Source organism: Silurus aristotelis (genome assembly GCF_946808225.1).
Source record: "Silurus aristotelis genome assembly, chromosome: 10".
In the NCBI taxonomy this organism is placed as follows: Eukaryota; Metazoa; Chordata; class Actinopteri; order Siluriformes; family Siluridae; genus Silurus; species Silurus aristotelis.
The window spans coordinates 24,392,580-24,405,239 of record NC_139583.1 but is presented as its reverse complement, the minus strand read 5'-3'; the positions used below and the strand labels follow the sequence as shown (position 1 = coordinate 24,405,239).

The 12,660-nt window shown below is 38.7% G+C and overlaps 1 protein-coding gene and 1 long non-coding RNA gene across 4 annotated transcripts; one reads left to right on the top strand and one right to left on the bottom strand.

Moving 5' to 3' along the window:
* Positions 1–564: 564 nt before the first annotated feature.
* On the bottom strand, positions 565–2,584 carry LOC310732577. The gene is made up of 2 exons (XR_014535510.1): positions 2,140–2,584; positions 565–2,049 (listed from the first exon to the last, which is right to left on the bottom strand). It is a non-coding gene; the product is annotated as an uncharacterized lncRNA (long non-coding RNA).
* A 1,317-nt stretch (positions 2,585–3,901) lies between these two features.
* Positions 3,902–12,274, top strand: fosb (FBJ murine osteosarcoma viral oncogene homolog B). Of its 3 annotated transcripts, none has more exons than XM_083553077.1 (6): positions 3,902–4,207; positions 4,358–4,545; positions 6,056–6,388; positions 6,519–6,626; positions 7,460–7,783; positions 8,797–12,274. In XM_083553077.1, exons 1-6 carry the CDS (start codon positions 4,144–4,146, stop codon positions 8,848–8,850), a joined length of 1,071 nt encoding a protein of 356 aa, XP_083409203.1. In that variant the 5' UTR covers positions 3,902–4,143; the 3' UTR covers positions 8,851–12,274. The 3 variants fall into 3 exon arrangements, with proteins under 3 accessions (XP_083409203.1, XP_083409202.1, XP_083409201.1); XM_083553076.1 differs by having other exon boundaries at positions 7,923–12,274; XM_083553075.1 differs by having other exon boundaries at positions 7,460–12,274.
* Positions 12,275–12,660: the final 386 nt, after the last annotated feature.

Genomic DNA, 12,660 nt, shown 5'->3' with positions numbered 1-12,660 from the left:
TTTACTTTCAGTCTATTACATTTAGTGGTGTGTAATTATCTTTGTTTGCATTGTATGCAATTTTTTAATACACAAATAGCAGCAATTTAGTGCTTAACTCAATGCTTTAATCTAAAAGCAGGAGATCTCTTTATTTCACTATTAATGAGGTATAACACAGACACTGTAGGAACTTGTGTGTAATTTCATCTGATTAGATGTTTTGGTGTTAATGAGGTCCACTATATCTGTATTAAATAGTCGTGCCATAAATCACTGATACGTGTCCACCGAGCACTAAAAGAAGAGACATTTCTGCTCATTATTATTATTATGAAATAAATGTTTGCAAAATAAAAAATAAAGAATTTTTTCATTGTATATTTCCCCCCATACCTCTCTGTACCTGGAGCATTTACTGTGTTCAGATTTTACATTTCCCATAGTAATGAGAAAAAGGGACTTATTTTAGTTATTGTTGAATACTTATCAGTAATTTATGGAACAGATATTTCAGACAGATATGGTAAAGCTGCTTTGGGATCATGTGCATTGTTAAAAGAGCGACACAAATAAAAGTAATCATACTGAATTGAACTTTATTGCATTGTGTGAAGTTGTCAATACACGAATAGCTGCAGGTCAGTGCTTCGAAATAAAAAAAACTAAAACAACCCATACTGAACTCAATGTTCAATCTGAAATTAAAGCAAAAGATCCCCGTTTTCTTGCACAAATATGTGATTAATATATAATATGATCTAAACCAGATCACTTTTTAGCAGTAAGCAGACCAGTTCAGCCTCCAGGAGAACGCTTTCCAAGTAGTGCAAAGGTTAAAGCGTGCTAAAAATCCAGTTAGCTATAAAAAAAAAAACATCTAGTAATGCATTTATTTCAAATTAATAACTTTTACTAAATACTTTCTATTTAAAAAAAAAATAAGAAAGAAAAAGAAAAAGATCCGCGTTCGGTTCGCGAAAATACTCGCGAAGACGAGGCGACGAGAGGTTCCGTGTCTGCCAATCCCTCCTGTGGCGCAGTGCCCAATAACTCATTGCTCCCTTTGCAAGCGCACTACACAGGGCGCGACAAGCAACGGGCCTCCGCCGCCATGTTTAGTGCACTACGTAACACTGGTGAGCTCCGTTCGGGTGCCGTCGACGCGCGAAGCTGTTTGTGTGTGTGTGTGTGTGTGTGTGTGTGTGTGTGTGTGTGTGTGTGTGTGTGTGTGTGTGTGTGTGTGTGTGTGTGTGTGTGTTGCGCGCGCGCGCGGCCCGAGGGTTGCCACGGGACACGGTTGCCGCGCAACGAAAACAAAAAAAGCCTAACTCGTCATGACGTCGTGGCGTCAGACGTGCCGGAACGGCGTTTCCATGACGACGTACACCGCCTGAACATACACATGTGCAGATTTCTGGGTTGTAAGGAGCAGCACATGGGGACTCATAGTGCACTTACTATGGATACAAATGAATGAATGAATGAATGAATGAATGAATAAATAAATGAATAAATAAATAAATAAATAAATAAATAAATAAATAAATAAATAAATAAATAAATAAATAAATAGGCGCATAAAATGCGAAAATATTTATGGCGTTTTATTTTATTGTAGAATTGCACTTGGATGGACCAAAATAAATTAAACGCATTTTGTATTTTGTATTTATTTATTTATTTTTATATTTTTATGCAAAGATACAGCTAAAATAAGAGAAAAAAACAATTGCCAAGCCGGTGGGCCATTGAGCAGGGCCACTTAACCCTCTTTGCTCCAGAGATTACCTTGTGCTCTGATCCGATCTGATCCTTGTTAAGGGCCCTGCTCAAGGGCCCATCGGCTTGGCGCTTGTGGTACTCGAAGCCTCGACCTTCTAATCAGTAGTACAGAAGATCTATCTTTATAATGAACAATATAATATGAAGAGCAGCTGAGAAACCTTCGTACTGCTGTCTCAGATCCTTCTGCTTCCTCTGCATCACACATAAGGATCTATGATGCGCTTTTATGTTCTGACGTAGCCCCAGGTCGGCAGATCTTCACCATCGGTGAGGGTTTTGTGGCTGATTGTGCGGAGAGAGAGATATTCCTGGTGAAAGTCATGCACGTCGTTGTTAGTCATGCTGGTTAGAGTAGTGGAGATCTTCTCCTACCTGCCGCTGGACAGAACAGTACGTTCCCCGGCCGTGACGTCATCCTGCTGACTAATTGTTGTCGTCCTCAGTGTTGACATTTTCGTTCAGCCTCGTATTTTCTTTCGACTCACAAAAGAGCTCTCCTGTAATTTCCTCTTGCTTTCCCCCCTCTCTCCTGCTTCCCATTTCCGATCCCAGGCAACTCACGTGGTCGAGCAGCACAGGGGGGCAAAGTATGAATGAAACTTTCTATTCATTTCTGAAGTGCTGCACATGGCTTCATGTACACGCAAACAAAAGGAGCATTGTGGATTTCCGGCATGTTCGGCTTTTGTTAGGTCAGAAATGTCTGTATTCAGTGAAGGCTGATGTAAGAAGTTATAATGATGATGAGGAATGATGATAAGGAGGAGGTCCTTCTTGATGATGCGTTATGATGGAGACTATGAGAATATTTGGTTCGAGTTCTGCTTTAACTGCATCCCAATCATCATCATTAATATTATTGTAATTATTATTAATGATGAAAATGAAGATAATAAGTATAAGGTCCTCCGTGATGATGAATTATGACGGTCATTATAAGAATGATGATCTGCTTCCAGATCTCCTTTAACTGCATAATCATCATCGTTGTCATTATTATTATTATTATTATTATTATTATTATTATTATTATTATTATTATTATTATTATTATTATTATTATTGTTGTTGTTGTTGTTATTGTTGTTGTTTATTATTGTTATTGGTGTTTTTATTATTATTATTGTTGTTATTAATGATCATAGTAAAGATGATGATATATGTTACCATTATCAGCATCACCATTTCATTTCAGGGTTTCTGTTTGTTGTTTATGTTGTTGTTGTTGCAGTAAAAGTTATTTATTTTCCCAGGACAGTTAGAAAACCACGTCTGGCTCTAATATTACACCATCAGGGATTCCATGAGGCCCATGAGAAAGTTTATAATGGAGAGTTTGTGTTCATCTAAAGCACATATCCACAAGCCCTTCTGTCACCTGCATGACAAACCATATAGCCCTGCTGTGTGTGTGTGTGTGTGTGTGTGTGTGTGTGTGTGTGTGTGTGTGTGTGTGTGTGTGTGTGTGTGTGTGTGTGTGTGTGTGTGTATATATATATATATATATATATATATATCGTTTTCTTCAGTTTTTTTGCAGTGAACATTTGCATGATGTGACTATATCTTTTTATATTTTTTTTTATATTTGTAAGACACCATGTGAATAAAAAAGCAAGAATTATTATTATCATAAATACTATTATTACGATTCATATAATCCACACAGTGTTGTATTTAATGCAGTTGCTTATATAATAGATCTTTTTTCATGACAAACATGGTCATATATGTGTATGCAATCTTCATATATGTATATATATATATATTTGTTTGCTTGACAAACACCTTCCGTGGCAACAGATATCATACAAGCAATAAAAAAATAACATACATGCCGAAACCTTTATTTTTTTTCTTTGACGCATTTGCGCCCAGAGATAAGTCTAAGTGTCTTTCCCTCTCGTCTCTATTTTTAAAAAGAATACATGCAATCGAAAATATCTCCTGTGAAAGCTATAGTAAACTGCTATTCTCGACAGTTCGACTTTTTTTTAATCTGCGGGTGAGGGAATCCCTACACGTCATCGCCTAGGATACCAAAAAACAAAAACACCGCTCCATGAACCATATATGGGCACGTACGTCAGCGGAACTCCAGTGAGGGGCGGAGACAGAACTCTACTTTACAAAGCGAATTCAGATGGCTGCGCTCAGAGGACGAGAGACGCCGGCTTCCGAACACTGCTTATTACCGCTGAGAAGAACATCTTCTGAGGACATCTCTTCACGTTTCATGGATTTATAAAAATGCACGCCTCGAAATAAAGGAACCTTAACCGGATTTATTTATTTGGCTCTTGGACTTTCTCCGCTTTGGAGTTGTAAACTTGTTTTTTTTTTCCTTCTCCTGCGCAGAACTGGATTGCCATCTTCATGCAACTTTTTTGGAAAGACACGAAAAGCTTCTTGACTGACTCTCCGAGTAAATCTTGTTACGGTAAGGCGCTGAAATCATGTCATGATGTATAACCGTGTACAGAGTTTTGAGGGATCTCTGTTGCATGCGTTCACGCTAAAGTGCATTGTAATGATGAGGCTCAGAAAGCATAAATATTCAGAACGCATAAATGTTCTCCCTGCGCGCCAGGTGACGTGCCATTTTCGCCGGGAGCGAGCGCTTTCTCGTTTCCGCTCGGCTCGGCCGGGGAGATGTTCCAGGGGTTCCCCGGAGACCCGGACAGCGGCTCCCGTGGAAGTTCCTCTCCGTCGGTCGAATCTCAGTACCTGTCTTCGGTGGACTCCTTTGGGAGCCCCTCCACCACCACTGCACCACAAGTAAGTCCTTTGAGTTTCCTTACTGCATGCATGACCTGGCATTGTGCTCGGTGCTCGCTATGGAACCGTACGAGAAAAAAAAAAAAAAAAAAAATATATATATATATATATATATATATATATATATATATATATATATATATATATATATATATATATATATATATATATACATTATATTATTATACATTATTATATATAATATAATATACGATATATATAATATATAAATATAAAGAAACTTTGCTCTCAGAATGTAGTCCGAGTGCAATGAAGTCTGGTAGCAGTGCGCGCGCGTGCGCCAACACGCGGCTCCCTGGATTACAGCGGTGGAACCTCTTCTACGTGCCCGAGCTAAGCCCCGCCCCCTCGCTCCGCTCTCCGGATCCCTCCTCGTCGCTCTGGCCTCGACGTGACGTCAATGCGTTCTATTTTGGAGTGTTACGTCGCGTTGCTAAGAGAAGCACTGAAGGGAGGCGGAGGGAGGGGGAGTGACGGCGGAGGCGGGCCGTGACAGAGAGGGGGGCGGGGCTGTCGGAGAGCCGGAGCGCGCTGATTGGCTGACGCTCGCGGAATCTCTTGCTTGACACGCCGCAGCGTGGATGAATATTAAACGAGCCCGCCCCGAAATTGGGGCGCGCGCGCGCGCTCGGGAGGTGCCTGGGCTCCGGGCATCACCGACAGCCTCCGCTTCTAAATAAAGACGCGAGACGGCACGGATTGTGCGTCCTGAATCTAATAATAATTATTAGAATGCTATTATAATAGAATTCTAAAGATAACACACTATGCGAAATATTAAACCAATAAAATAATAAATATTAATGAACGTTTAATAAAACAGCCTGTAACTAAATCACCAAAATCTAAAAACACTATCCTTATTGCTCATATGTTCATAGCATATACAGCACTGCATTGGGCACAAGGTTTTATATTAAATAATATTATTATTAAAACCTGTTCCTTAACAGCCATGATATAGAGCAGTAATAACATTGTAATAACAGCATTGCAATAACATTATTATTTGATAGGACATGGGCTGTACTCTTTTACATAATTTTAATAGTCAATAAAATATATATTTTTATATGTTGTACATTAATGTACATTATTGGCTGAAGCTTGTTTTCTTTGTTGCAAATTTCTTAAAACAATTCTTTAATTACATTTTCTTGTCTTGTGTATAAACTAGGCAAAAATTTTGCATTCATCAGGCTGGTCATAGTGTATAGGGAACTCCATTATGTGTAGAAGTGTTCATTTAAACCTATTTAATGAAACAGTGTATATCTTGACAATGCAGGTGTAGATAGCCTATTAAATATTCTTTTGTTTTGCTTTGTTTATTGGTTTATGCTGAACTGCAACAACGGAAGTGTTGTTTCAGAAAGAATAATGGAAATAGCAAAGAATATTGGTACAAACCAGCAGCATTCTGTTATACCTATATGATTATTTAGAGCTTAATCTAGATCACACTAATCCTGATCCTAATGTTTCCTAGGAGTGTGTATCTGCCACTGGAGGTGTAGGAGTGGGTGGCGGGCCAGTGAGCAGCGCTCCAGGGGTGGACATGCCTGGTTCCTTTGTTCCTACAGTGACTGCCATCACCACAAGTCAGGACCTGCAGTGGATGGTGCAACCCACCCTCATCTCCTCTGTGGCACCAGGACAGAGTGGTACAGGTACGACCACAATGACCCAGTCGGTGGCCCTGGACCCATACGACATGCCAGGGCCAAGCTTCTCCTCTGGCTCGGGCTTTACCCCTCCTAGCTCGGACATTCCAGGTCCAGTGCGCCAGTCACGGAGCCGCAGGCGTACACGTGACGAAACGGTAAGCAGGTTGAACTGAACAGTTTGTATTCATCTAGGATTTTATTTTTGCTTCTTGTGCATGTCTGGATACGATTTTATAATACACATATGCAAATATTGAACCTGTTTTCTTTTATCCGTTTTTCCAGCTGACCCCAGAGGAGGAGGAGAAGAGGCGTGTGAGGAGAGAGAGAAATAAACTGGCTGCCGCGAAGTGCCGCAATCGACGGCGTGAGCTTACAGACAGGCTGCAGTCGGTGAGCATAAAATAAATCATAACTTTATTTGACCATATCCATCGTGTAAGTAAACTTGGTCAGAGTGAGAGTGGTAGCTCAGTGGTTAAGGTGCTGGGTTACTGATTGAAAGGTTTGGGGTTGAAGCACTGGTATCTCCAAGCTGCCACTCTTGGGCCCTTGAGCAAGGCCCTTAACCCTCTGCGCTCTGACCCCAGCTTCCGAACAAGTTGGGATATGCAAAAATTATAATTTCACTGTTCTGTTATGTGTATGTGACAAATAAAGGCTATTCTTCTTAGATATACAAGCATTATCTTAATCACAGCATGGTAAGTGTTATGGTGATGTAGTATGTGACCTATAATAATGGTTATTATTTATGCAATTATTCAGTTCAAATCTCACTCTGTTGATTTGTACCTAATGCTCAAACTGAGCATCCTTTAAACGCTTTTAGTGCTTTGACTTTACGGTATAGAGCTATTAAGAATAATTTATCATTTCAATATAATACTTCATAATTTAATAATCACACAACCTTGTGTTACTCTCTGATTAAGTTCACTTTTCAATCCGGATTCTTTAAAGGTTTTATCCTTGTTTTTATTCCTATCAAGTTTTTCTGTCACCTCTGGTGTATTAAGGATCTAAATCTACATCCAGATTTGTGTTGTTAAACGAACAAAAATTCTGTTAAACTGAATTATATGAGGAAAGTTACACAGATCTTATACATCTGCTCCAGCATCTAATAAAGCATTTTGACCGAAATAAAATCACTATTTTACACACAAATAAAAATAGATCTGTTTTTCAGTGTCTCTCACTCTCACTCATCTTCATTTTTCTAGGAAACCGACATACTGGAGGAGGAGAAGGCTGAGCTCGAGGCTGAGATCTCAGAGCTGCAGAAGGAGAAGGAGCGCCTGGAGTTTGTTCTCATCACCCATCAGCCGAGCTGCAAAATCCCTTACCAGGAGGAGCAGCAACAGACATCAGCGCCTCCTCCGCTTCCATCTTCTTCTGTGTCAGTGGTGGGCTTGACTGTGAAGGAGGACTCGTTCTACCTGCCTCCACCTTACTCCTCCCACCATCACCACCACCACCACCAGCAGCCAGCGCCGCAGCAGCAGCCAGCGCCACAGCAGCAGCAGCAGCAAGAGATGATGCAGGAGGTAGCCTTTTCTAGTTCTTTCTATGGGCCGAGCCAGCCGGCGCCGGGTGGCCCGTGCCTTGTCGCCGACTGTGGCGGTAACCCTGACGCTGGCAGCCACAACCCCTCATACACATCTTCATTTGTGTTCACCTACCCAGAGGGAGCCTGCGGGGCCAGTGCTAACCAGCGAACCAGCAGCAGCGAGCAATCCTCTGACTCCATGAACTCGCCCTCACTTCTCGCACTCTGAATGCCCTGACCTCTCCTTTCCTCTTTTGCCCTTTTTCATACACACATACACATACACACACACACACACACACACACACACCGCAATCGTTCAGTTCACTAGCATGCGCAGCACAGTAAATGTGCTTAGCCTCTTTGCCAATTTTCGAGACCATTTGTTATTGCATATCTACGTTTTACATTTATATTTATTGCAAAAAAAAATCTGACAGTCTCATCACTCCAGCTGAATGGTTTTTGCACTGGTTGCTTATGTAGTATCAAAAATGAGTCAGCACCTGTGACAAACCCCATCACATACGCACTTATGACACCTAATAATGCACTTAGTTATATTCATCTCCTCCTGCCCTCTCTCTTTCTCTTTCTCTCTCTTTTTCTCTCTCTCTCTTGGTTTCTTTTTTTCTCCTTTCTCACCTGTTGCTTTTACTCACTGCTGGTGTTTGAGCTCTTTTTTTCCCTTTTCATGCTGATCCTCTGCACAATGTATTTGTCTGAGCTGAAAAAAGGGACTGTGGCTTTAGTATTTTTCATAGGCAAAAACCCGTAATCCACCCACGTCTGCACACATCATCCTCCATCTAATCCTTTGCTTCCTTCTCTATCGTTGTGCCGGGACTTTTAAATAATGAGGGACATCATTTCTATCTACAGTCAATCAATCAATCAATCAATCAGTCAATCAAATCACTATCTATCTCTTTTTCTTGTCTCCTGCATCGTCCATCTGCCCATCTGTTTTTCCTCTCTTCTGTCTCTATGTGCCTCTGGTATTCTGTGAAGCCTTCAGCCCATGAGAGCCCATTGGACCCTGAAAGCCCGTGGAACCTTGATTGATGGCCGGGCCACCCCAGCACCACAGACAAGCCCCCTTTTTCCCTCCAGCATGGACCGACTGCCACACTGCACAGAGGAAAAGCAGGATTAAAAAAGAAAAAGAAAAAGAAAAGAAACCAGGCAAATGTACAAGCTACAGCACACCAGGAGTGAATGGCATTTCAGAGCAGGCATTGTGTTCCGTTTTGCTTTTTTGAAGATCTGGAAATGGACCTGATAGACATAGAAAAGGACTTAAAAGGTCTATGCTTAAGGAGAAGCTTTTAGAGATAGATTTATTTTCATGCCCTGGAGTAAGGAAAAGCAAAAAAAAAAAAAGCCACACAAAAAAGCACTTAATTAGTGTCCTGCCAAATGCCATTTCTTTACCGTTATCTTCTACAGACCATTTTTTACAACCCTATGCCAACTCCCTTTATCGAAGACTGTTTTCAGTGGCTTTTCGTCTGTTTCTATCCGCAATAGTATTAGCTTTGACCTGGAAAAAAAGTGGCTTAAACGAACGTTACATGTTGAAAAACTGATCTTATTGTGAGTGGCACAGTTTTTTATTTCAGTCAGTGCTTATTACAGTTTGTTACATAGTATAGTTAAAACGCCTTTTAAAATGTTATTAACCTCTCTAGAATTTGGGATAAAAGGCCTCTTTGTGGCTGGATGTTGTCTTTGGGTAACAGTTCAGCAGGCAATTGTGAAAGAGCATCACTGAAGCTGCTTCTCCAGTTTATTCCTTTCTTTAACTTGGTGAGAAAGCACAACTGTGGGTCAAGACAGATTAAGGAAGACAAAAAGGAGTCGTGAAAAAGTTTTTTCCTGTGAATTTGTTAAATATCATTTTTTATATATTTTTTTTAGTTGAGGGTATATATATATATATATATATATATATAAATAAATATATATATATATATATATATATATATATATATATATATATATATATATATATATATATATATATATATTATATATATATATATAATATTCTTTTTTTTTTCTTTTTTTTTCGTTATGCTTTTCTCTCGCTTTTTGACTGTCGTTGCTGCCAAATGGAGGAACCTTGTGGAGCTTTGCTCCTTTTTACTCTGTTACTGTTGTCTTATTGTAATAAGTATTGTTATTCTTTTTTTATTGTTATCTTACATTTGGCAACTAAAAAGACATGTTGTGCACTATGAACCTTTTATATGTCCTATAAAGTAACCTAAAATGCTCTATATTATGTATGCATATATATATATATATAAATATATAAATATATATATATACATATTAACTGTGTATATATATATGTACAATGATTGTAATGTATGAATGTGCAGAAATGTAAAATGGTTATTTTTGTTAATGAAGAAAAAAAAAAAGAGGGTGAGCTTGGTGTGGCTGGTTTTGGTTTTAACATAGATATTTTTCTAAAAGAACAAAAAAGTATATTATGATATACAATAATAGCCCGCCTTTCCTTCAATATGAGAAGCATTGTCACTGCCTTTGCTCTATTGCTGTGTATTTATATGTTCTATATATAAAAACACATGATATGTATGATGAGTGTATTCTGTGGTGCATATAATGGTCGATATGTATCATGGGTTTCTAGAGGTGAAACTGTGCTTTTTGCTTTTTATTTTATTTTTAAAATTTTTTGTTCTTTGTCAGTGTGAGGTTGGTCCCATAGTCGTCTCTCAGCCATAACAACCCCTGTGGACAAAACACACTGGATAGCAATTAAATAAAAAACAAATATAAGAAGAAAAAAAAAACCAATAAAACCAAGTGAAGATATGAAATGTCTCAATGTGCAGAAATTCCTATTGGAAGGTTGTGGTTTGAGCAATATGAAGAAATAATCCAGGAATATTTCTGGATTGTTTTCAACATTCCAGTGTGTACTGTCCAATGTGAAGTTGCAAACACATGCACACATGTATATGCTTTTTTTCACCCTCATATGTGCAACATTTTAAACAAGCAGGATAGAAGATCAGGGATGATCTTGATACAGAGTTTACAAAGCAGCTGTTTAATGTTCTCTTTATTTGTGCATTCTATTTTATAGAATGTATCTCAGAAAAAAAAAATGTGAGGTTTTCAATACTGCACCATAATGCATGATGATACCGAGATCATCTTCGACTGGCTCTGTGATTAAAACTTTCAGTCTGTAAACGGACATAAAAGCACTTTCTAATGTAGAAAGTGAGATTTTAGCATTCATATAGCACAGGTATTTTTTTGTGTATGTGTGATGACCAGGATGGACAGATATTGCACAAAATGTCAAACACAGGCACAGTGTGTAAAAGTAACGAGCTTGAAGTTTAACATTAGCTCAGAAAATACAGATTGCGTCCTCTGTGATGTCTCAAGGGTACGAGACGTCGCGTTACTGCATGCAGAATTTAGAAATCTGCTGCCATTGGTGCTCATGCTGTACGCTGTTGGTGCTTTTGTTATTCTTAAGCCAAAATATAGTGTTACTGTATCCGTTACTAGATGCGACCAACACTAATATGGGTATTGCATTGGGAATGGTGCATGGTGGGGATTCAGATATTCAAATAGATATTCAGATGAAATTCAGAAGCCAACATTGCTGCAGTGATTGTTTTTGGTGGTTAGTTTTTTTTATGCATTTTTGAATGCAATATAGATTTTGAGATTGATTATCTGGGCAACACTGGCATGTAGCACAGCGGCTAACCTGCAAAAAAATGGCTTTTTGTAATGTTTAATAGTGTCATGATGTGGGTGAATTCAAGGCTTTGCCTTAGTGGATATGTTCTCATCGATGAAGCTTTGTGTCTCTTTGATTTCCTGATCTGCCTTTGTCAAATTCACAATGGTCTTTTTTAAAATAATACCAAAAAATCCAAACAAACAATAGTGATTACTCTTATTAAAACAGAAAAACAATATGCATTTAATTATGTCTCTATTAGTCACATCGACAAAGGACTTCGGATGAATTCAAACCAGCCCCTTATTGATATTTGTACATCTATGTGTATTTTAGTGACAGAAAATGTGTGTTGGAAATGTATTTGGACTGAACTGGTTGGCATATTTTAGGTTCAGGGATGCTAGTTCTGTAGTACAGAACATTTTATCCCCCTCACATGACCACCAGTCCTGGACTTTGAGCAATTCGTATGATCTCGTGTGTATCTTTTTCAGTGTCAGTGGCTCTTGGGGGCTGTAACAGCATACTCCTTATATTTATCTTTCTCAATTTCTATTACTATCTCACTATCTTATTAGCCCTTTACAAATAAAATTGAGAAGGACTTTTTACTTCGTTGCATAGGCTGTGAACCCTGAGTGTGCTAAAATGTCTGGATCTCTTCGTATGACCATCATTTCTTGTTTTTCATTTGTTAGTTTTTTTTTTAAGTGGCATTAAAATAAACTGAAGCATATTGAATATTGTATCTCTGGGGGTTTATTTAACATGTCTTAAAGATTGATAACTGTGACTGTATTCCTATGAAAGAGTGATGAAATCAGCCACATGTAGATAAATGATCACTTTTAATCATTAATTTATTATCAAACAGAAAACCAAGTTATACACATGATTATTAGACTTATATCAGACAGACAGACAGACAGACAGACAGACAGACAGACAGACAGACAGACAGACAGACAGACAGACAGATAAAAATATATCTATATAAAGATCTATACATGTAAAAGAAAAATATTAATATGTGCGAGATGTATGCTCAGCACAATTTATGTCAAGAAATGTGTGTGTGTGTGTGTGTGTGTGTGTGTGTGTGTGTGTGTGTGTGTGTGTGTGTGTGT